At 47.3% G+C, this 24,062-nt stretch overlaps 1 protein-coding gene across 1 annotated transcript in view; it reads right to left on the reverse strand.

The window, feature by feature from the left end:
• The window catches only part of ttc27 (tetratricopeptide repeat domain 27), a 220,596-nt gene extending 201,435 nt beyond the window's left edge, over positions 1-19,161 (reverse strand). The window contains exon 1 of the mRNA XM_072580509.1: positions 18,943-19,161. Coding sequence (XP_072436610.1) covers positions 18,943-19,033 — 91 coding nt within the window. The 5' untranslated portion in view covers positions 19,034-19,161. The remainder of the gene's footprint in view (positions 1-18,942) is intronic.
• Positions 19,162-24,062: the final 4,901 nt, after the last annotated feature.

A 24,062-nucleotide genomic window follows, 5' to 3' on the forward strand; every position in this document is an offset into this window, starting at 1 on the left:
GGTAACCCTGGAAAAGTAGGCCAGAAATCATGGTAAAAGTGCTGACCTTTAATTTTCTTTTCACTGTAATTTACACTTGTGCATTTCAAGGATGTAAATCAACTGAAAGTGCTATTTTGCTAGGTGCTTGAAAGAATGGTTTCTTGTAGAGCTGTTCTTTTTTCACCCTGCCTCTATTTCCCTGTACCAAATTTTATTTAAAGAAAGTAACATCCACCTGGTTTTCCAATGGCAGTTTCAAAAGTACCATCATCTTTAAAAGTGCTGACATGACTGTTGCCAGGGTTGGAGGATTTGAGCTATAGGGAGAGGTTGAATAGTCTAGGGTTGTTTTACCTGGACCGTCGGGAGGCTGAGGGGTGACCTTGTAGTGGTTTATAAAATCATCAGGGGCATGGATAGGATAAATAGACAAAGTGTTTTCCCTGGAGTAGGTGAGTCCAGAACTAGAGGGCATAGGTTGAGGGCAAGAGGGGAACGATATAAAAGAGACCTAAGGGGCAACTTTTTCACGCAGAAGGTGGTTCGTGTATGGAATGAGCTGCCAGAGGAAGTGTTGGAAGCTAGTACAATTGCAACATTTAAAAGGCATCTGGATGGGTATATGAATAGAAAGGGTTTGCAGGGATATGGGCCCGGTGTTGGCAGGTGGGACGAAATTGGGTTGGAATATCTGGTCAGCATGGACAAGTTGGACCATAGGGTCTGTTCCCGTGCTGTACATCTCTGTGACTCTATGACTCTACCATCCAAAGAGAAACAGGGCAGAATTTTACCCTGACCAGTGCTGCAAGATCATAAGACTCAGAAGAATTCAATCAAGTCTACTCCAACATGCAATGGGATCATGGCTGATCTGACAATTAACTCCACTTGCCTGCGTTTTCCCCCTTAACCGTTGATGCATCCTACTAATTAGAAATCTGTCTGCGGGTTTTGAGAAATTTTGTAGCTCAGGTTGAGGTTCTGGATATAAGTTTGTTCGCTAACCTGGAAAGTTCGTTTACAAGTGTTTTGTCACCATACTAGGTAACATCATCAGTGAGAGCACTTGAGTTAGTGACCCGCTTTCTATGTGTGTTCAGGCTTCCTGGGGTCAGTGTTGTAATTTCCTGTGGTGATGTCATTTCCGGTTCTTTTTCTCAAAGTGTGGTTAATGGGGTCCCAAGTCGATGTGTTTGCTGATAGAGTTCCAGTTGGAATGCCATGCTTCTAAAAATTCCCATGCATGTCTCGGTTATGGCTTGTCCTAGGATGGATATGTTATCCCAGTCGAAGTGGTGTTCTTCCTCATCCATATGTAAGGATACTAGTGAGACAGAGTCATGTCTTTTTGTGGCTAGTTGATGTTCATGTACCCTGGTGGTTAGCTTTCTGTCTGTTTGTCCAATGTAGTGTGTGTTACAGTTCTTGCAAGGTATTTTGTAAATGACAATAGTTTTGCTTGTTGTCTGTATAGGGTCTTTCAAGTTCATTAGCTGCTGTTTTAGTGTGTTGGTGGGTTTGTGGGCTACCATGATGCCCAGAGCTCTGAGTAGTCTGGCAGTCATTTCTGAGATGTCTTTGATGTCGGGGAGAGTGGCTAAGGTTTCTGGACGCGTTTTGCCTGCTTGTTTGAGTTTGTTACTGAGAAATCGGCACACAGTGTTCACTGGGTACCTGATCTTTTGAATACACGGTATGGGTAGGTTTCCTCTGCTCTTCATAGTTCCTCTGTGCTGCAGTGTGTGGTGGCTCGTGAAAATAATGTCCTGTAGTCCAGACAAGAACGATTTCTTAGCAGCATTAGAAACAACACTGAAAGACAACAAACTCACAGAAGAAACCCAGCAAACCATTAGAGAGACAGTCGCACCAACATTAAGCAGGAACAAGGAAGGAGAAACACTCAATATACAAGGAAAGCAAAGCTTGAGAAGGACTCAAAAAAGATGAAAACATTGTGTTATGAAGATGTGGGTGTACTGTACCTTTAAGAGAGTTAAAAGCTAGCAAAAACTACTTGACAGCACCAAGTGTTCTGAAAAAAGATACAACGTAACATGTGCTCCAGCTACTGGGATAACTAGGGTATCTGGTTGTGTGGAAACGACAAAACAGATTCAAATTAGGCAAATCAGTTTAAATTATACCCTGAAAATAGCAAACTCCAATCTAGTTTGAATTGAGTTTATTGACAATCTTAAAAGCCAATGACACAATTGGGGGGGGGTAGAAGACCAGGGAAAATTAACAGTTGGGAGGAGAACTGCCAGCTACCAGCATGTAAAGACTGTCTAAAAATAGCTCTCTTAAAAAGGTATCTTTACCGATCAGGTAAAGTTGTTAATTTTTACTTGAAATAGTTCTTGGCCTCTCGAATTTTCACAGATTATTGCATGGGATAAATCCTTTCTGTGTTTATGGTTTACAGTAAGCAGGAGAGTCTACCCTGTGTTATAACAGTTTGGGGATTGTCTGGGATTTGAACTGGTTTAGACAGATTTGAATAGATTTGGGGGTATGAAAAATCCCAACAGATTTAAACACTTGCAGGTTAGTGTCCTAGGTCTTTAAATAAAACGTAAGTCAGACAATTTGTTTAACTTCGGTGACTTGAGGTTGATTTAATTAAAATTGAGAGAAATGGCTCTTAAAATTGCTAAAGAGGTTCTGGGATTTGCCCAGAAAGTTAATAAGGAAAGAAAAAGACTATACGAATTAGCAAATAAGCTAGATTTAGGTTTAACCAAGGACACAAGTAAAGCTGAAATTGTAAGGTAATTACTCAAACACGAAGGTGTATCACAGAAACAGACAAGTGTAGTAGAGGTCGAGAAACTTAAATTACAATTGAGGAAAATGGAGTTAGAAGGTAAACACAGAGAGAGAGAAAGAAGAAAGAGAGAGAGAAGAGAGAGAAAGCGAGAGAGGAGAGGGAAGAGAAAGAGAGACAGGAGAGAGAGAGAGAGGAAAAAGAGGGAAGGTTCTCAGCTGAGCAAAGAGAGACAGAGAGAAGAAAGGGAGAGACAAAAAAAGAATTTGAACAATGAGAAGTTGCGACTTAGTCAGCGAAATCAAGTTGACAGGATGGACATTAAAAGAGAAGGTAGTGATTTATATAATATAATAAACTTTGCCACATTTTGATGAGAAAGCTATTGAAGCTTTCTTTATTTCATTTGAAAAATTGCTTGGGCAGATGGAGTGGTCCAAGGATATATAAGTAATGCTGGTTCAGACTAAACTGGTAGGCAGAGCTAGTGCGGTATTTGCCAGGCTGTCAGATGAGGGGTCAAGAGATTATGAAGAGGCTAAGCAGGCTATTTCAAGTGCTTATGAATTGGTACCAGCAGCAGATAGACAGTGATTCAGAAACACAAAGAAGGAACCAGGTCAGACTTATGTTGAGTTCAAAAGAATTAAATAGTCATTTTGATCAATGGGTACGTGCTTTGAAAATAGATAAGATCTTTGAGGGTCTAAGACAGATTATTCTGCTAAAAACTCACATGCAGAGATGGTAAGATTTCACATGGAGGAACAGAAAGTTCAGGCAGTGAGAAGGGCAGCAGAATTAGCAGATGAGTACATGTTGGTGCATAAGACAAGCTTCCGGCCAGAATTTCGTCCTGTGAGGGATGGGATTTGTGAGAAAGGGAGATCTTACACTAGTAAACCAACAGTGGGCAGCACTGGTAAGAATTTACCACAGGATAAAAAAAAGAAGCCCAAGAGGGGGGAGAGGAGGTGAAAGGCCTCAGGTGTTTTCACTGTGGTAAAGTAGGACACAAAGTCACAGTACTGATCGTTAAAGAAAGGTGCTGTGGGGAAAGATGTGGTAAAAGAAACTAAGCCAGTGGCATTAGTAAAGGTAGTAAATGAGACCCCAAGAGGAGCCAAGGAGCTGCGGAAGATTGCACAGCCTAGGCCAGGGCTGGATATGGAGTTAGTACCTGATCTCTACAAAGAATTTGCCTCTGTGGGTAAAGTTTACTCAGAAAGAACAGGGGGAGAAGGACAAAAAGTTATAATTTGAGAGACACAGGATCGAACCAGTCGCTGATAGTAAGGGATGAGTGCATATGCACTCTTTCTGATCTATGATCCGAGAGAGTAGTATCAAGGCTGGGGAAGTTAAAGTGGGAGTGCTTGACAAGAGTGTCAGTTCCAGGAATTCAGTTTGTTTTTGGGAGTGATTTCACAGGATCCAAGGTGGGAGTGACATCCCTTGTTGTGGAGAAGCCCAAGGAAGACCAAGAAACTGAGGAGTTAAAACAGAAATATTCTGGTATTTTTCCAGACTGTGTAGTAACCAGATCCCACTCTCATAAGTCACAGCACGAAGTGAAATGTAAAGAGAAAGATAAAGGAGTTGAGGTTCAGTTAGCAGACACCCTATTTGACGTAATGGTGCAGAAAAAATCTGAACAGACAGAGAGTCAGTCAGAAGTGTTTAGTCCTGAAGGGCGAAAGAACTTGCAACAGCAAGACAACAAAAGATATATATGTGGATGCGTACTCTGAAAAGGGGGAAGAGAATTTTCCGGAGGGTTATTATCTGAAAGATAGAATCCTCGGACGGAGTGGAGACCACAGCAGGTTAGTGCAGAGGAGAAATGGGCTGAAGTGCACCAGATTGTGTAGCCAGTAGTATACAGACAGGAAGTGTTACGGGTAGCACATGAACTACCTGTAGGAGGTCACCTAGGGGTACGAAGGTCTCAGGCTAAGGTACAGAAACATTTTTATTGGCCTAGAATGCACAACTATGTGTTTAACTTTTACCACACATGTCATACATGCCAAACGTAGATAAGCCACAAGCAGTAATAAGACCAGCAACTTTGTTGCCAATTCCCCCATTTGAAGAACCTTTCACGCAAGTTATCATTGATCGTGTAGGTCTCCCGCTGAGAACTAAAAGTGGGAACCAGTACTTGTTAACCAGAATGGGTGTGTCTACCAGATGTCTCGAGGCAATTCCATTATAAAGTATCATGGCAAAAAGGGTAGTAGAGAAGTTAGTAGTTTTCTTCACACGTTATGGACTACCCAGGGCAATTCAGTCGGACCAAGGGTCAAATTTTACAGTTCAGCTGTTGAAGATGGTTATGGATAGCCTAGGTATACAGCAGTTTAAATCCAGTGCCTATCATCCTGAATCCCAGGGAGGTTTAGAAAGGTGACATCAGATCTTGAATACCATGTTGAGAGCATACTATCAGGGCTATCTGAATGATTGGGATAAAGGTATCCCATTTGTATTGTTTGCTATTAGAGATGCCCCAAATGAATCTACTCAGTTCATTCCCTTTGAATTAATATTCGGTTGTGAAGTGAGAGGCCCTTTGAAATTAATTCAAGAAAAATTGACAGGACCAAAGTCTGAGATCTCATACTTGGATCAGAGGTGAGGGAGAGATTAGAATAGGTGAGTTAGCTAAACAGCACCTAAAAAAGGCACAGTGTAGAATGAAGCAGGTGGCAGATAAAAGCTCTGAAACTTGGACATTTTCCTGAGGAGATGACATGTTAGTACTGTCACCAGTGATGGGAGATCCCTTCAAAGCCAGGGTTAGTGGTCCCCATCAAATTTGGAAAAAGTTGAGTCAGGTGAACTATCCAGTAAAGATGCCAGATAGAAAAAAAAAGGCATCACGTCGGTCATGTGAACATGCTGAAACAGTATTATACTAGACAGGGCGACATAGTGGCACAGTGGTTGGCACCGCTGCCTCACAGCGCCAGAGACCCGGGTTCAGTTCCCGCCTCAGGCAACTCCGTGTGGAGTTTGCACATTCTCCCAGTGTCTGTGTGGGTTTCCTCCGGGTGCTCCGGTTTCCTCCCACAATCCAAAAATGTGCAGGTTAGGTGAATTGGCCATGCTAAATTGCCCATAGTGCTTGGTGATGGGGTAAATGTAGGGGAATGGGTCTGGGTGGGTTGCGCTTTGGCGGGTCGGTGTGGACTTGTTGGGCCGAAGGGCCTGTTTTCACACTGTCAGTAATCTAATCTAAATGAGCCATTCAGAAAGAACTGGAGAAGAAGGTGTTAGTTACGCCCCGCAGAGTGAGGAATCAAATCCAGATGATGTGGATTTTGAGGTGCCTCAAAATAGATTTTAAAAATGAAGTCGTCCTTGAGGAGTGGGATAGGTTAATAAGCTGTCTCAGGAGCATAAAATGCAGTTGAAAGATTTGTTATTGCAGTATAAGGACATATGTAAGAATCAGATGTGGAGGACCAATGCTATTACACATGAAGTAGACATGGGGAATACTGCTCCGATAAAACAACAGGCTTAATCCTTTTAAAGCCAGACAGCTCCAGAAGGAGGTGGAGGCCATGCTCGATGAGGACATCATCGAACCAAGCCAGAGCAAGTAGAGTTCACCGATCATCTTAGTTCCCAAACTGGAAGGGGCTCAACGATTCTGCGTGGATTATTGGAAGGTACTCTTATCTAGTTCCTCAACTGGAGGACTGTATCAAGAAAGTCGGACAAGCCAGCGACATCACCAAGTTGGACTTAATGTGTGATTACTGGCAGGTACCTTTATCAGAGTCAGCGGAAGAAATTTCTGCGTTTGTAACCCCAAATGGGTTAGATCAGTATAAAGTGATGCCACTGGAATGAAGAACGCACCCGCCACATTCCAAAGATTCATGAACAGAGTTGTGTCTGGGTTAACAAACTGTGCAGTCTATTTAGACGATGTAGTGATCTTTAGTAAGTCCTGGAAAGATCGCATGGTACAGTTGGCAAAGCTCTTCGAATGACTATGAGAAATATAAAACTGCTGATAAAGTTAAATAAAACGGAATTTGCGAAAGCAGAGATGACGTTCTTGGGACATTATATCGGTCATGGAAGGTTGACCCCATGGAAAGCAAAGACGAAGGTCATCGAGGAATTTCCACGACCAACCTCGATGCAAGAGGTGCTTCCATTCTTAGGACTCAGCGGATTCTATCGAAAGTTTGTTCCAAACAGCAGTGTTGTGGCACCGTTAACCGATTTGCTGAAGAAGAACACAAAGTTTTGGTGGACAGAACCATGCCAGGACGCATTCGGCCATTTAAAATCATCATTAACCACCAAATCAGTTTTAGTTATACCAAACTTCTCATAACCTTTTAAAATTGCCATCAGTGTAAGTGACATAGGAGTTGGAGCTGTACTCCAATAGGAAGGGGAGGATGGGACTGAACTGCCAGTTGGTTATTTTTCGAAGAAGATCAACATCCACCAAAGGAAATACTCCACAATCGAAAAAGAACTATTGAGATTGGAACTGGCCTTACAATATTTTCATGTGTATGTCACGAACAATGTGTCGGAGACGGTGGTGTACATGAATCACAATCCGCTTACATTCTTAGAATGCTTTAAAGACAAGAATATGAGAGTTTTTCATTGGAGTCTTATGTTACAGACTTTTAATTTAAAAAATCATACATGTTGCAGGTCGTAAGAATGTAATTGCAGATGCTTTTTCGTGGATTTAACTGATAGAATTTAGATGAGATTTGTATTTAATGTTATGCATATATAGGAAGAAGTTAAGATGAACTTATACTAAAGTGATCTGTATGTTTGGATGATCTGTGGTTAAAAAGAAAGCCATCTTTTAATTATGATGGTTCAATTTTTCTTAAGGGGGGAGGTGTTATGAAGACATGGGTGTACTGTACCTTTAAAGAGAGTTAGAAGCTAGCAAAAAACTACTTGACAGCACCAAGTGTTCTGAAAAAAAGATACAATGTAACATGTGTTCCAGCTACTGGGATAAATAGGGTCGCTGGTTGTGTGGGAACGATAAAACAGATTTGAATTAGGCCAATCAGTTTAAATTATACCCTGAAAATACCAAACTCCAATCCAGTTTGAATTGAGTATATTCACTATCTTAAAAGCCAATGACACAATCCAATACTTTGGGGGTAGAAGACTCGGGAACATTGAACAGTTGGGAGGAGAACTGTCAGCCACCAGCATGTAAAGACCGTCTGAAAAATAGCTCTCTTAAAAGGTACCTTTACCGATCAGGAACCAGTGAAGCAGAATCCCCAAGAACAAGAAAAGATAACAGGAATACAGAGAAAACTGAAAGCTACCTGGTTTTGAGATAAGAAGCTTTGTTTTGTAAATAATGATCGGGAGTTTTATCGGTCTAGTATTGTGGAAGGGAAGGTAAAAGATAGGTTAGAGAGGAGTTGCAAATAGTTGTTAGTTAATTGTTCTCTGGTATACTTCAAGAAATAAAGTTGTAAATTTTTACTTTAAATAGGTCTTCGCGTCTTGAATTTTCACAGATTACTGCATGGGATAAATCTTTTCTGTGTTGCTGGTTTACACTCGGCAAGAGAGTTTACCTCATGTTGTAACAATTGTTATCCTACCTGCAGACAAAGGACACTTTACAGTCATTTTAAACTGAAGAGACTACATTGAGAAAGCAAACGCACTGCTTGCAGATACTGACACCTACCAACAGGTGGCGATAGACCCAACCTCACAACTAAAGAACTGAATCACAGCCCGAGTCAAAAAACTTCAGAAGTCTGGAGAACTAAATAGACAGACTTCCAAAAAGTAAAACCAGGCGGATCCAACACACTACGCTTCTACGGGATACCCAAAATTCACGAAGCAGGAGCCCCCCTCAGACCCATAGTCTCGCTACCTGGAACACCAACGTACACATTAGCCAAGGAGCTACACCAAAGACTAAAACATTTAGTAGAAGACCCATGCCACTCCATTCTCTCCATCCAAGAATTCCTGAACACCAAAGACACCAAAATAGACAAGGATGAAATAATGGTCTCCTTTGACCTAACAGCCCTGTTCACATCCATCAACATCAACCTGACCAAGGAAACACTGACTACGCGATTTGGAGAACCAATGACACATACACCAAAACATCACCAACTTCATCAGCAAGGGCAACATCATCAAGCTAGTGGACCTATGCCTTATCACCCACTTCGATCTCAATAACATAACCTACAAACAAACCAACACAACACCCATGGGATCTCGGATATCAGGGTTCTTAGCAGAGGCAGTAACGCAGAGACTCAAACAAACAGCTCTGCCAACCATAGAACCCAAACTTTGGGTCAATTATGTGGATGCTTCGTGATCACTAAACGAAACAAATTAGAGGAAACCTTCAAGACCATCAATAATACCCTTACTGGTGTAAAATTCACTGAACAGGAGGAAACCAACAAACTGTCATTCCTAGATGTCACATTGAGCGAACAGTCAATGGGGAACTTCAAACCAGCATGTATAGGATAACAACACATACGGACCAAATACTGAACTACAGAAGCAATCATTCCAAAACCCACAAACAAAGCTGCATTAGAACATTATTTCACTGGGCCACCACACATTGCAGCACAGAGGAACTATGAAGAGCAGAGGAAAATCACGTATACAGTATATTCAAAATGAACAAGTACCCAATGAACACAGTCCACTGATATCTCAGCAACAAACCCAAACAAGAAACAAAACGCGCCCAGAAACCCTAGCCACTCTCCCCTACATCAAAGACATTTCAGAAATGACTGCCAGACTCCTCAGACCCCTTGGCATCATGGTAGCCCACAAATCCACCAACACTAAAACAACAGCTAATGAACTTGAAAGACCCTATATAGACAACAAGCAAAACTAATGTCATTTACAAAATATCTTGCAAGAACTGTAACACACACTACATTGGACAAACAGGCAGAAAACTAGCCACAAGGATGCATGAACACCAACTAACCACAAAAAGACATGACTCACTCTCACTAATATTCTTACATATAGATGAGGAAGAATACCACTTTGACTGGGACAACACATCCATCCTAGGGTAAGGCAAACAGAGACACAAACGAGAATTCCTAGAAGCATGGCATTCCAGCCAGAACTCTATCAAAAAAACACATCGGACTCGGCAAGATGGCGGCTATTCTGTAGAACTGCTGTGGACAGCTCTGCCTAACAGCCAAGGCATAACAGTGTTTTCTGCCATCCCTGGCCAACTTATGTGGTGGAACTATTTCTTTAAAGCCTTACAGAACATATATTTGTTAATATTTGGGAGTGGGAAGGATGCCAAAGGGAAAAGGAACAAGCAAACAGCAGCAGGGAGGACACTCTCCTGTAGCACCTACCACACCAGAGACTGCAGCAGCAGCAGCCTCTCCTGAACCCCCCCGGGGGACCTGACAGACTCACAGGAATTGGCTGCGGCAATGGAGAGACTGACCTTGAAAGTTGGGGCTGCGATTGAGGAGATCTGTGGAGAGATTCGTGCCCAGGTCCAACCTATCACATCCATGCTGCTGAAGTAGGAGCAGGAGATCCAGGGCCTCAGGGAGTGGCTGGAGGAGGTGGAGGGTCGAACTAAGGCTTCAGAAGCTGCAATGAAGTCCTCATCCAGTCGGATCCAGGTGCTGGAGCGAGAGGTGCGGGCCTTGCAAAACCATATCGACAACCTCGAAAATCGAGGTCGGAGGATAAATCTCCGAATTGTCGGGCTCCCTGATGGTTAGGGATTTCATCCAGAAGACGACTACGCTTCTCACTCAGCCCTATAAGCCCCGATACAGAGAGGTTGTTGCTAAGTTCCACAAGCACCCTTTAAGTTCGTGCCCTCAATTGCCTGCTGGGAGGTGGGGCTTGGCAGGATATTAACCGGTTATGTGAGGTCTGGGAGCAAGAGCTGAGAGTGGAGATCTCTTCTGAAACATGGGAGAACATATGGGAAAATACTCGAAAGATCTCAATCTGTAACAGGACATGCGCTACGCAGTTAAAGATTCTGTACAGGGTTCATCTGGCACCAGACCATCTGGTGAAGTTTAAAAAAGGGGCATCTTCAGTGTGCCCAAATGTAAAATAAGTGTAGGTACTCTTACCCATTGCTTCTGGACATGCCACAGGCTCCGTGTTTATTGAAGCACTGTGGCAGGAAAGAGGGAGGGTATTGAGGATTGAAGTCAAAGTAGACCCGATTTCTCTCCTCTTAGGTCTAGCAAATTTACCATCTTTGGACGGGCATGGGAAGAAACTATTTAATATTCTAGCACACTGTGCACGGAAGAATGTTCTAATGAATTGGGTGTCTGAGAAGCCGCCGGGCTTGCTGGGATGGCAGAAATTAATTATCGAGCACATTCCCTTGGACATTTTCACAAACATGGTTCACCACACAACAGACCATTTTTATAAGACACGGCAGCCCTACTTGAGTTGTTTGGATATAGATTTATCAGTTATGTTAACTAGGGCGTTTGTTTAACCAGGATGATTAGATTTGTCAAGCCCTAGAGGGGGTCTCCCGAGTTAATACGGGTATGTATACAATGCTCCTGTTCCTTTGTTTGGGAGCCTTGCGCCGAGCATAGCTGTTCTGTATTTTGTAGGTTTTTTTAGTTCTTTTTGCTTTTCTACTTTTTGGTGTTGCTTTGCACAGTGTTAGGGTTTGCTTTGTATTATACAGTAGGTTAGTAGTTAGTAGATAGTAGTTGTATTGTAATTTGTGTTTTTTTCCCTGAATATTATACTGATATTTGTGATTGTTTCTTTCAATAATTTTATATGTTTGTAAAGTTAAAAAAAATTGCTAATAAATATATTTACAAAACAAAAATCAACCTAGAACCCCATTTACCACCCTTTGAGAAATAAAGCAGGAAATGATATCACCACAAGAACTGACATCACCAACCCAAGGAAACCTAAATCTAAATAGAAAGGTCACTAACAACAGTGCTTCACCGGAGACTCACTGATGATGTTACCTAGTATGGTGACAAAACGTCTGAAAATGAACCTTCCAGTTCAGCGAGCAAACTTACATCCAGAAATCTGTCCATTTCAGCCTTAAATCGGCCTCAACAAATCTCTGCAATGAAGAATCCATATATTCCTCATCTCAAAAGGTAGAACCTCTTACATAGTGAATATACCATCTGGTCCTAGAGTTTCCCACAAAGGGAATCAATTTCTCCACATCTACCCAGCAAAGCCCCTGAAGAATCTTGCAAGTTTCAATAAGGTCTCCTCCCATTTTTCTAAACTCTAACGGAGGACATGTTCTTTCTACCCAACCGCCCATCGTACGAAAATCCCTCCATACCCAGAACCAACTGAGTGAACACTCTCTGGACTGCCTCCAATACATTTCCTTAGGTAAAGGATCCAAAACTGTTCACAGGTTTCCAGGTGTGGTCTGATTAGTGGCTTCTATAGTTTTATCAATACCTCCCTACTTTTATAATCCATTCCCTTTGGAATTAAGGCCAACAATCCATTTGCCTTCCAAATTACCCATTGAACTTGGATGCTAGTTTTTTGTGACTCATATATGTGGACCTTCAAATTCCCCTTTACTATAATTTTCTGCAGTCTTTCTCAATTTGAATAATATTAACCTGCTTTATTCTTTTGCCAAAGTGATAAATCTCACATTTTCCTCAAATTATATTACAGCTGCCAAATTTTTGTCTGCAGACCTGCTTTATTTCCATGGAGTTTTGGTGGTGCTTCCAGTTCAGGAATGCCTTGTGCTTGCTATGTAATAGCTCCAGGATCACCCTAGTCACCAGTCTTGGTGTTTCCTTGCATTAAAATACGAAATACCTTCACATGTGCTACTAATGATGGATTTAATGTAACCAGTCTCTTGTTGTGCAATGGTAGTGTCCCTAATTCAGGACTAGGAGACCAAGGTTCAAGTGCACCTGCTCCAGAGGCTGTATTAATCCCTGAGCAGGTGGATTAGAAAATATCGAACCAGGCACAATGGACATTGATATTTCTGTTCGCTGAGCTTCATCAGGTTGAATGTGAGGTGCTGACTATGTAGGTATTTCTTCTCAGAATCCTGGAGTTCACTGAAATTGTGTTTTTGGTAGTAGCACTTCTGCAAGTGCATTTTGGTCCACGTTGATTGAGATAATAGACTAGGTTAGGCGATGGTCTGTCCAGTAGTCCTTAGATCCTGTCAGGATGTGGACGATCCTGACATCCATGCAGTCCCTCATTTGAGCAACATGGTCAAGTAGTGGAAGATGTTAAATGTGCTTGTCTCTCTAACGAAACACAGGGTTTGTTATGACCAGGCCATGATCTAGGCACACCAGGAGGAGGACTCTGCTGTAGAATATCTTCCCCATTCTTTCCTTGGTAATGGTGCAAATCCAGAGGTTTCAGACCCTCCTACGTGGCACTGAAATCAGCAAGGAGAATCATGCCATCTCCTTTTTGAACACATGACAATGGGCTGAGGATTGATGAATGGAGTTTAATTTAGATAAATGTGAGGTGCTGCATTTTGGGAAAGCAAGTCTTAGCAGGACTTATACACTTAATGGTAAAGTCCTCAGGAGTGTTGCTGAACAAAGAGACCTTGGAATGCAGGTTCATAGCTCCTAGAAAGTAGAGTCACAGGTAGATAGGATAGTGAAGGTGTTTGGTATGCTTTCCTTTATTGGTCAGAGTATAGAGTACAGGAGTTGGGAGGTCATGTTGCGGCCTTTCAGGACATTGGTTAGGCCATTGTTTGAATATTGTGTGCAATTCTGGTCTCCTTCCTATCAGAAGGATGTTGTGAAATTTTAAAGGATTCAGAAAAGATTTACAAGGATGTTGCCAGGGTTGGAGGATTTGAGCTATAGGGCGAGGTCGAATAGGCTGGGGCTGTTTTCCCTGGAACATCGGAGGCTAGAGGGGTGACCTTATAGAAGCTTCTAAAATCATGAGAGGAATGGATAGGATAATTAGACAAAGTCTTTTCCCTGGGGTATGGGATTCCAGAACTAGAGGGTTTAAGGTGAGAGGGGAAAGATATAAAAGAGACCTAAGGTGCAACTTTTTTCACGCAGAGGGTGGTGCGTGTATGGAATAAGCAGCCAGAGGAAGTGGTGGAGGCTGGTACAATTGCAACATTTAAGAGGCATTTAGATGGGTATATGAATAGGAAGGGTTTGGAGGGATATAGGCAAGTGGGACTAGATTAGGTTGGGATATTTGGTCGGCATGGATGAGTTGTTTCCGTGCTGTATATCTCTATGATTGATCAAGGCTGCAGATGAACTCTCCTTTGGGCTCATCAGGCATTTTCAGTGATCTGTGGTGTTCACACCGATAATTGTAGTGTACTGCTTCTGGGATGGGGACAGACGAAACAGTAATGAGGCATATATTTATCCAAAAGGGGATTCACTGAAATAGTCAACTGGTACGGCACAGCCAACCCCATGGAATGTGTGTTTTCTTTTGGTTTACCTTTTCTAAAGGGGGCATACGTATTGGCAGTCAAGACCTTCCTTGGCCTAAGCACTCAAGGACCTACCACACCATGATATGAACGGAATTATGCTCAATAAGGACTGACAGGCAGCAAGTGCTCATTGGAAGGGGCACTCAGGGATTTCCTTGTCTGAGACTCTATTGGCAATGTGGGTGGTCTTGACAACATCCATGCTGCCCGGCACCGTTTGTACAACCCCAATCTGATGAGAGATTGAAATGGCCATGCAAAACCTACAAAGCCGTTGGTACAGATGGAAGCCCCACCAAAATGTTAAAATATAGTTTAGAAGCACATTTGACATGAAAACGCAACTTCACAGTCTTCATTCGGAAGGTGGAAAGCATGCCAGGGTTCTCTGCAACGCTGTACTTGTGACTATCTTCAGGTGAAAGGCATAAGACTGACCGCAGCAATGAGAGTATCTCCACTGGCTGCCAAAGGGAAGTATCCTCTTCAACTGCCTTCTTCAAATGAATGAAGAACGCCCTCCTGGCGTCACAATGCAAATTCCGCCTAACAATGGGTAAATAGGCAAAGTCTTTTCCCTGGGGTCGGGGAGTCTAGAACTAGAGGACATAGATTTAGGGTGAGAAGGGAAAGATTTAAAAGGGATCTGAGGGGCAACTTTTTCACACAGAGAGTGGTACGTGTATGGAATGAACTGCCAGAGGAAGTGGTGGAGGCTGGTACAATTGCAGCATTTAATAGGCATTTGGATGGGTATATGAATAGGAAGGGTTTGGAGGGATATGGGCCTGGTGCTGGCAGGTGGGACTAGATTGGGTTGGGATATCTGGTCGGCGTGGACAGATTGGACCGAAAGGTCTGTTTCCATGCTGTACGTCTCTACAACTCTAAGAAGCACATGATCTTCACAGTGAGATAAGTCCAAGAGAAATGCAGAGAGATAGCAGTAACCTCTACATTGCCTCCTAGGCTTTAACTCTATCAACAAAGAGTGACCATGGAGTATCCTCCTAATTTTTGGCTGCCCACAGAAATTCATTATCTTCCAAATGCTGAATGAAGGAATGCAAGCCAAGATTCTCCCCAATGGATCCACCACAGATACAATATGACCGCAAGGTGGGGTGAAGGAAGAGTGTGTTATTGCACCAATACTCTTCTCCATCTTCCTCAGCGTGGCACTCCACACCATATCCTTGAGGTTTCTCAGTAGAGTGAAGCACCTCTACAAGACAGGTGGAAAACTGTTCTCAATCTGCATCATCTCAACGCAGATCCAAGACCATCTCAAAACCTTTTGAGCTGCAGTATCAAGATGACAATTTCATGTGAGCTATGTCCGAGCTTCAAAACACCATCACGTGAGCAAATGGGCCTATGGCTAAAAATATGGAAAACAAAGGTTGTCTACCATACTACATCCAACACAACTCTGGCCCCTACTACCAAGATCCACAATGAGCCACTGGACAACCTAAACCAGTTCTGAAACCTCAAACCCAGCATCAGTCTCATGGCCTATGGGGCATCAAGTGTGTGTGTGTGCGTGCGCACACGTTGGCAACATACGACGGGGCAAGGGGGGGGTTGCGTGCGACGGGGCAAGGGGGGGGTTGCGTGCGACGGGGCAAGGGGGGGGTTGCGTGCGACGGGGCAAGGGGGGGGTTGCGTGCGACGGGGCAAGGGGGGGGTTGCGTGCGACGGGGCAAGGGGGGGGTTGCGTGCGACGGGGCAAGGGGGGGGTTGCGTGCGACGGGGCAAGGGGGGGGTTGCGTGCGACGGGGCAAGGGGGGGGTTGCGTGCGACGGGGCAAGGGGGGGGTTGCGTGCGACGGGGCAAGGGGGGGGTTGCGTGCGACGGGGCAAGGGGGGGGTTGCGTGCGACGGGGCAAGGGGGGGGTTGCGTGCGACGGGGCAAGGGGGGGGTTGCGTGCGACGGGGCAAGGGGGGGGTTGCGTGCGACGGGGCAAGGGGGGGGTTGCGTGCGACGGGGCAAGGGGGGGGTTGCGTGCGACGGGGCAAGGGGGGGGTTGCGTGCGACGGGGCAAGGGGGGGGTTGCGTGCGACGGGGCAAGGGGGGGGTTGCGTGCGACGGGGCAAGGGGGGGGTTGCGTGCGACGGGGCAAGGGGGGGGTTGCGTGCGACGGGGCAAGGGGGGGGTTGCGTGCGACGGGGCAAGGGGGGGGTTGCGTGCGACGGGGCAAGGGGGGGGTTGCGTGCGACGGGGCAAGGGGGGGGTTGCGTGCGACGGGGCAAGGGGGGGGTTGCGTGCGACGGGGCAAGGGGGGGGTTGCGTGCGACGGGGCAAGGGGGGGGTTGCGTGCGACGGGGCAAGGGGGGGGTTGCGTGCGACGGGGCAAGGGGGGGGTTGCGTGCGACGGGGCAAGGGGGGGGTTGCGTGCGACGGGGCAAGGGGGGGGTTGCGTGCGACGGGGCAAGGGGGGGGTTGCGTGCGACGGGGCAAGGGGGGGGTTGCGTGCGACGGGGCAAGGGGGGGGTTGCGTGCGACGGGGCAAGGGGGGGGTTGCGTGCGACGGGGCAAGGGGGGGGTTGCGTGCGACGGGGCAAGGGGGGGGTTGCGTGCGACGGGGCAAGGGGGGGGTTGCGTGCGACGGGGCAAGGGGGGGGTTGCGTGCGACGGGGCAAGGGGGGGGTTGCGTGCGACGGGGCAAGGGGGGGGTTGCGTGCGACGGGGCAAGGGGGGGGTTGCGTGCGACGGGGCAAGGGGGGGGTTGCGTGCGACGGGGCAAGGGGGGGGTTGCGTGCGACGGGGCAAGGGGGGGGTTGCGTGCGACGGGGCAAGGGGGGGGTTGCGTGCGACGGGGCAAGGGGCGGGTTGCGTGCGACGGGGCAAGGGGGGGGTTGCGTGCGACGGGGCAAGGGGGGGGTTGCGTGCGACGGGGCAAGGGGGGGGTTGCGTGCGACGGGGCAAGGGGGGGGTTGCGTGCGACGGGGCAAGGGGGGGGTTGCGTGCGACGGGGCAAGGGGGGGGTTGCGTGCGACGGGGCAAGGGGGGTGTTGCGTGCGACGGGGCAAGGGGGGGGTTGCGTGCGACGGGGCAAGGGGGGGGGTTGCGTGCGACGGGGCAAGGGGGGGGTTGCGTGCGACGGGGCAAGGGGGGGGTTGCGTGCGACGGGGCAAGGGGGGGGTTGCGTGCGACGGGGCAAGGGGGGGGTTGCGTGCGACGGGGCAAGGGGGGGGTTGCGTGCGACGGGGCAAGGGGGGGGTTGCGTGCGACGGGGCAAGGGGGGGGTTGCGTGCGACGGGGCAAGGGGGGGGTTGCGTGCGACGGGGCAAGGGGGGGGTTGCGTGCGACGGGGCAAGGGGGGGGTTGCGTGCGACGGGGCAAGGGGGGGGTTGCGTGCGACGGGGCAAGGGGGGGGTTGCGTGCGACGGGGCAAGGGGGGGGTTGCGTGCGACGGGGCAAGGGGGGGGTTGCGTGCGACGGGGCAAGGGGGGGGTTGCGTGCGACGGGGCAAGGGGGGGGGGTTGCGTGCGACGGGGCAAGGGGGGGGGGTTGCGTGCGACGGGGCAAGGGGGAGGTTGCATGCGGCGGGGCAAGGGGGGGGGTTGCGTGCGACGGGGCAAGGGGGGGTTGCGTGCGACGGGGCAAGGGGGGGGTTGCGTGCGACGGGGCAAGGGGGGGGTTGCGTGCGACGGGGCAAGGGTGGGGTTGCGTGCGACGGGGCGGGGGGGGGTTGCGTGCGACGGGGCAAGGGGGGGTTGCGTGCGACGGGGCAAGCCGGGGATTGCGTGCGACGGGGCAAGGGGGGGATTGCGTGCGACGGGGCAAGGGGGGGGTTGCGTGCGACGGGGCAAGGGGGGGGTTGCGTGCGACGGGGCAAGGGGGGGTTGCGTGCGACGGGGCAAGGGGGGGTTGCGTGCGACGGGGCAAGGGGGGGTTACGTGCGACGGGGCAAGGGGGGGGTTGCGTGCGACGGGGCAAGGGGGGGGTTTGCGTGCGATGGGGCAAGGGGGGGTTGCGTGCGACGGGGCAAGGGGGGGTTTGCGTGCGACGGGGCAAAGGGGTGGGTTGCATGCGACGGGGCAAAGGGGGGGTTGCGTGCGATGGGGCATGGGGGGGAGCGACGGGGCATGGGGGGGGAGCGACGGGGCATGGGGGGGGAGCGACGGGGCATGGGGGGGGAGCGACGGGGCATGGGGGGGAGCGACGGGGCATGGGGGGGAGCGACGGGGCATGGGGGGGGAGCGACGGGGCATGGGGGTGTGAGGTGGATAGTGGGTTGGGGGTGAGGGCAGGGAGGGGGTGGGGAATGTGATGGTGGATTGGGGGATAGAGGGCAGGGAGTGAGGGGGAGTGGATGGTGTTGGGAGTGAGTGTGCAGGGGCACGGGGTGGTGGGTGTGAGAGGGGAGAGGGGAGGGGGGAGAGGGGAGGGGAGGGGAGAGGGGAGAGGGGAGGAGAGGGGAGAGGGGAGAGGGGAGAGGGGAGGGGGTGGGGAGGGGAGAGGGGAGGGGGTGGGGCGGGGAGAGGGGAGGGGGTGGGGCGGGGAGAGGGGAGGGGGTGGGGCGGGGAGAGGGGTGGGGGTGGGGCGGGGAGAGGGGTGGGGGTGGGGCGGGGCGGGGAGGGGGTATAGTTTGGGGGGTGATCCTGTCCATGTCGTGACCGCGAGCTCACTCCCTCTCCGCGGCTTTTACCTTTCCCTCCGCCGGCCTCCTGCTCCCAGCGGCTGGCCTCCACCTCGCTCCGGAAGCCACGCAGCAGCGACAGCTCGACTGCAGCGGCCATGCTGTCCCGGATCTGGTCTCTCAGTCTCCCTCAGCCCTGTCCCATGTGCTCTCGCCCGGAAAAACTACACGGCGGCCATGACAGCGGCTCAGGACAGGCCGGGCCAGGGGGCGGGGCCTGGTGCAGGGGCGGGGTTTGTGCGCGTCCGGGGGCAGAGGGGCGGGGCCTGAAGTGAAGGGGCGGAGCTTGTGCGCGTTCGGGGGCAGAAGGGCGGGGCCTGAGGTGAAGGGGCGGTACAGTGCGGCGCCCAAGGAGGAGAGGCGGGGCTTAGTGCAGGGTGTGGCCTGGAGGGCAGGTCTGCCGGAGGGGGCGTGGCCTGGTGATCTGGAGCAATCTCGCCCCGCCCCTCCCCAAGCAGTGGGTGTAGATGGAGGGTGATGGGGGGGGGCAGGTGCAGGGTGAAGGGGTTGGCTTTCCCCTCCTGGTTCCTCACCAACCACCACCCCATGGCAGCACTCTCTCCCTGCCCCCACCCTGAATTCACATGGCCTCCCCTCCTCCCTGGAACCCCTTCCTCCAGCTCTTCATTCAAAACCAAAATATACATCCACCTCCTCAGGCCAACCATGTAAACTTTTATTGTGAAATGCCGGTGTTGGACTGGGGTGTACAAAGTTAAAAATCACACAACACCAGGTTATAGTCCAACAGGTTTAATTGGAAGCGCTAGCTTTCAGAGCGACGCTCCTTCATCAGGTGCAGCACTCCCAATTAAACCTGTTAGACTATAACCTGGTGTTGTGTGATTTTTAACTTTGTATATTTTTGGGATTTGAATGAAGGGAAGGGGGAAGGGGTTCCAGAGAGGAGGGGAGGCCATGTGAATTCGGGGTGGTGTTTGGTGAGGAGCCAGAAGGGGAAGAGTTTGTTTACAGGAGAAGGACCTGGAGGGGAGAGGCTGGGGTGTGACAGGGTTGGATGTGGGGCAACTGGAGGGTGTGGCTAGAGGCAGGGTCATGATAGGGGTGGGGCTACAGAAAGTACTATTGATGATCCCTTGCATCATTTTCCTGAGGATTGAGTGTAGACTGACTAGTCATAATTGACCAAATTCAGTTTGTCCTGGTTTTTATGTAAAGGATATACCTGGAGAGTTTAATACATTTTTTGATGGTGCCGTTGTTGTAGATAAGTGAGGAAGTGGGAGTGAGAGAGAGAAAGTGAAAATGTGTGAGAGAGAAAGAGAGGAGCAGTGCAACAGAGAGATGGAGAATGAGAAGAGGATAAGTGCAATAGAGAAGCTGCACAAGAGCAATGCAACAGAATATATCTGAGGGAGACATGAGAAATTCGAAAGTGTGTCGCAGAAAAATGTAAAGATTTTTAAAATAAAGTATGAGGCCTGATATACACCATAGAATTGTTTTTTTTGTGGAGACAGACAACTTTGGTATGGTTTTTAATTAACATTTTGCTTCTGTTTTAACAGGAGAGGGATGATACAGACATAATCAGGGAAGAGTTAGGTGAAATTTACATAGTGAGAGAGGAAATATCAACAATCGATGAAAATGATAAATACCCAAACTCAAATATTTAAGTCTTTTAATGGAAGAAAGCAATGGCAGAGTCTCTTATCATTTTCCAATCCTGTCTTGATAGGCCAGCTAACATTGTAGCATTTTTTAAAGTGGAGAAAATGAATACACAGCAATTATAGACAAATCAGCATAATGTCAGTGCTAGAAAAACAATTGGAAATTATTGAAGAACAGCACATCTCTTCAATCACAAAACTGCATACATTGACGACTCAATATGAGTGAACAATTTCCCGTACATGCAGTTAGTGATATCAGAGTTAACAACACTCTGGGCAGCTGCCTGCATTAAATATGCCACTTATCTTCACAGAGTCCTCCCAGACACAGGAGCTGGGAGGGTTGAGAAGGCACATCTTTGACAAGCAGACGCTGCCTCTCGTTTGCTGCCCCTCTTCCTGCCTTGCTCAAAACCCCTTGCTTCCTCCCTCCCCCAATTGTTTGATGCCTAGCTCCATCATCTCATTCCTCATTGTCATAGTCATGGTGTAGGCAGGTGAGAGACAGAGAAGCATACAAGGCTGAGTGCTTATGGTTATGGTTGGGTGAGAGGTGGCAGAGTGAGGTCAGGAATGGAGCAGCAAGGAGACAGCAGGCACACACTGGCACCACTGGAAAGACACATCTGCTGTTTGACAGTGAGGGTGCTGAGTTCCTGTTTACCAATGATTACAGTGTAATCAGAAAACAATTAGCATTAAGGAATGCTCATATCTGATCACAACTATTAATTCTTTTGAGATGGTAACAAAGATGCTGCTGAGGGCTGTTTATTTGATGGAGTCCACCAGATTTCAGTCAAGCTTTTGATATGGCTCTAAACAGTAAACAGATCAAGTAATTAATGTGACCCAAGACAGAGTGGATAGTTGGATGCAAAATTGTTTCAGAGGTAAGAAGTAAAGTCATGGCCTATTGGTGGTTTTGGGACTAACAGGCTGTTTCTAGTGGGATTCTAGAGTGTTCGGTACTAGGAACTTTGCTTTTTGTGGTATGTATCAATTGTGTAATGCCCAATGGGAAGGAAGACAAGATCCGAATATTTAGAAAAGTTAAATTTTCTTTAAAAATACACACTGCTGGACTGACATGGACAACACTGATCACATGATGCCAATTGACTATAATTTCTGTCAAGTTCTGATCAGCAGTAACCACAGGATCATCTCCCTGAAATGGCACACTTCTTGCATGGTACAGACATTTCAGTCAAACCAACACAAAGGACAAGGAAACAAAATGTCTATCTCAGCCAATTCTGAACAGATTTAGGACCTTTTGGCGCGAGCGATTTGGCGCAGCCTATTTTGCTGCAGACCCATTTAGGCGCAGAACTATTTTGGCGCAGATAGTCATCAACAAAAATCAACATAATAGTAGAATTATCGAATGGGTAGTTTCAAGTAGTTTGTAGTTATTATTAAAATAACTAGTCAAAGAAAAACAACTGTAGAGGGAACCTTACAAGTGATTAACGAGTGCCTAGAAAATTTGTTGGAAGCTTTCCAAGGATCGATGCTTAACAACAGAGTGCTGAAGAAAGTAGTTCGTAGGACAAGGAAAGAAATTGCTGCTTACCCAGTAAATACAAGAAATTTAGAAGAACTTGTAATTCCAGATAGCTTTAAAACATGAATATAATGAAGAACAACTTTTACTAGCCAACAGCTGCAGCACCGCCTGCAGAATTCTTATATTTGGAAGAAAAAGGAATGCCGAGTTTCTGAAAATATCAAAAAAGTTATATGTTGATGGAACATTCAAAATTTACCCACCTCTATTTTCACAAGTTTATGTTATTTTAGGGGAAATACATAAAGGTGTGTTCCCACTGTTGTATGCTTTACTCCCAAATATGTTACGAAGAACATATGATAAATTATTTGAAATGTTTCTGGAAATATAGCCTGAATGCCGCCCTGACATTATCAACTGTGACTTTGAACTTGTACATCTTGTAGCAGGGCACGATATTCCATTGAAATTAAAGAAATTCAGGGAATTTAATGGTTTTTTTTTAGAAATTTTGAGGAACCACGGTTAGGAGTGAACTAATCACAGACTAAATGCAGTTAATACACAAATAACTACTGGAAACTACCCATTAAATAATTCTACTATTATGTTTATTTTCGTTGATGACTACCGTATATCTGCACCAAAATAGTTCTGCGCCTAAATGGGTCTGCGGCAAAATGCGCTGCGCCAAACAGGCCACGCCAAAATGGCTGCTCCGAATGGTCCTACTCCGATTCTGAACAAATGATGTCATTAAAATCCATTAATGCTTAACATGTTACTATTGGCCCTTTAGTTATATGGTTTGGATGGGACATCGAAATCTCACCTCATTTGCTGAGTGGCAAAACCTATTGATTGATACCAGGGCCAGGTGGGTCTCATTGATTGTGACATCTTTGATTGGGGTTGTTAAGCTGGGCCAATCAGTGACCCTTGGCTGACAAATACAGGAGAAATAAAGATTTACACACTTGTTATTCTTCACTGTGTCTGACACCTGCACACACATGACACAGATGCTGGGGAGAAATAAGCACTACCACTGTTAGGCAGTAATTTGGGGACAAAAAGAAAAGAAAATGAAAAAGAGAACAAACCAGAGGAATAAAGATTTACACACTTGTTATTCTTCACTGTGTCTGACACCTGCACACACATGACATGGATGCTGGGGAAAAATAAGTACAACCACTGTTAGGTGATAGAGTCATAGAGATGTACAGCATGGAAACAGACCCTTCAGTCTAACCTGTCCATGCCGACCAGATATTCCAACCCAATCTAGTCCCACCTGCTAGCACCCGGCCCATATCCCTCCAAACCCTTCCTATTCATATACCCATCCAAATGCCTCTTAAATGTTGCAATTGTACCAGCCTCCACCACATCCTCTGGCATCTCATTCCATACACGTACCACCCTCTGCGTGAAAACGTTGCCCCTTGGGTCTCTTTTATATCTTTCCCCTCTCACCTTTAACCTACACCCTCCAGTTCTAGACTCCCCGACCCCAGGGGAAAGATTTTGTCAATTTATCCTATCCATACCTTATGATTTTGTAAACCTCTAAGTTCACCACTCAGCCTCCGACGCTCCAGGGAAAACAGCGCCAGCCTGTTCAGCCTCTCCCTATAACTCAAATCCTCCAACCCTAGCAACATCCTTGTAAATCTTTTCTGAACCCTTTCAAGTTTCACAACATCTTTCCGATAGGAATTAGACCAGAATTGCATGCAATATTCCAACAGTAGCCTAACCAATGTCCTGTACAGCCACAACATGACCTCCCAACTCCTGTACTCAATACTCTGACCAATAAAGGAAAGCATACCAAACACCTTCTTCACTATCCTATCTACCTGTGACTCCACTTTCAAGGTGCGATGAACCTGTACTCCAAGGTCTCTTTGTTCAGCAACACTCCCTAGGACCTGACCATTAAGTGTATAAGTCCTGCTAAGATTTGC

Source organism: Chiloscyllium punctatum, chromosome 11 (assembly GCF_047496795.1).
Source record: "Chiloscyllium punctatum isolate Juve2018m chromosome 11, sChiPun1.3, whole genome shotgun sequence".
Lineage (NCBI taxonomy): Eukaryota > Metazoa > Chordata > Chondrichthyes > Orectolobiformes > Hemiscylliidae > Chiloscyllium > Chiloscyllium punctatum.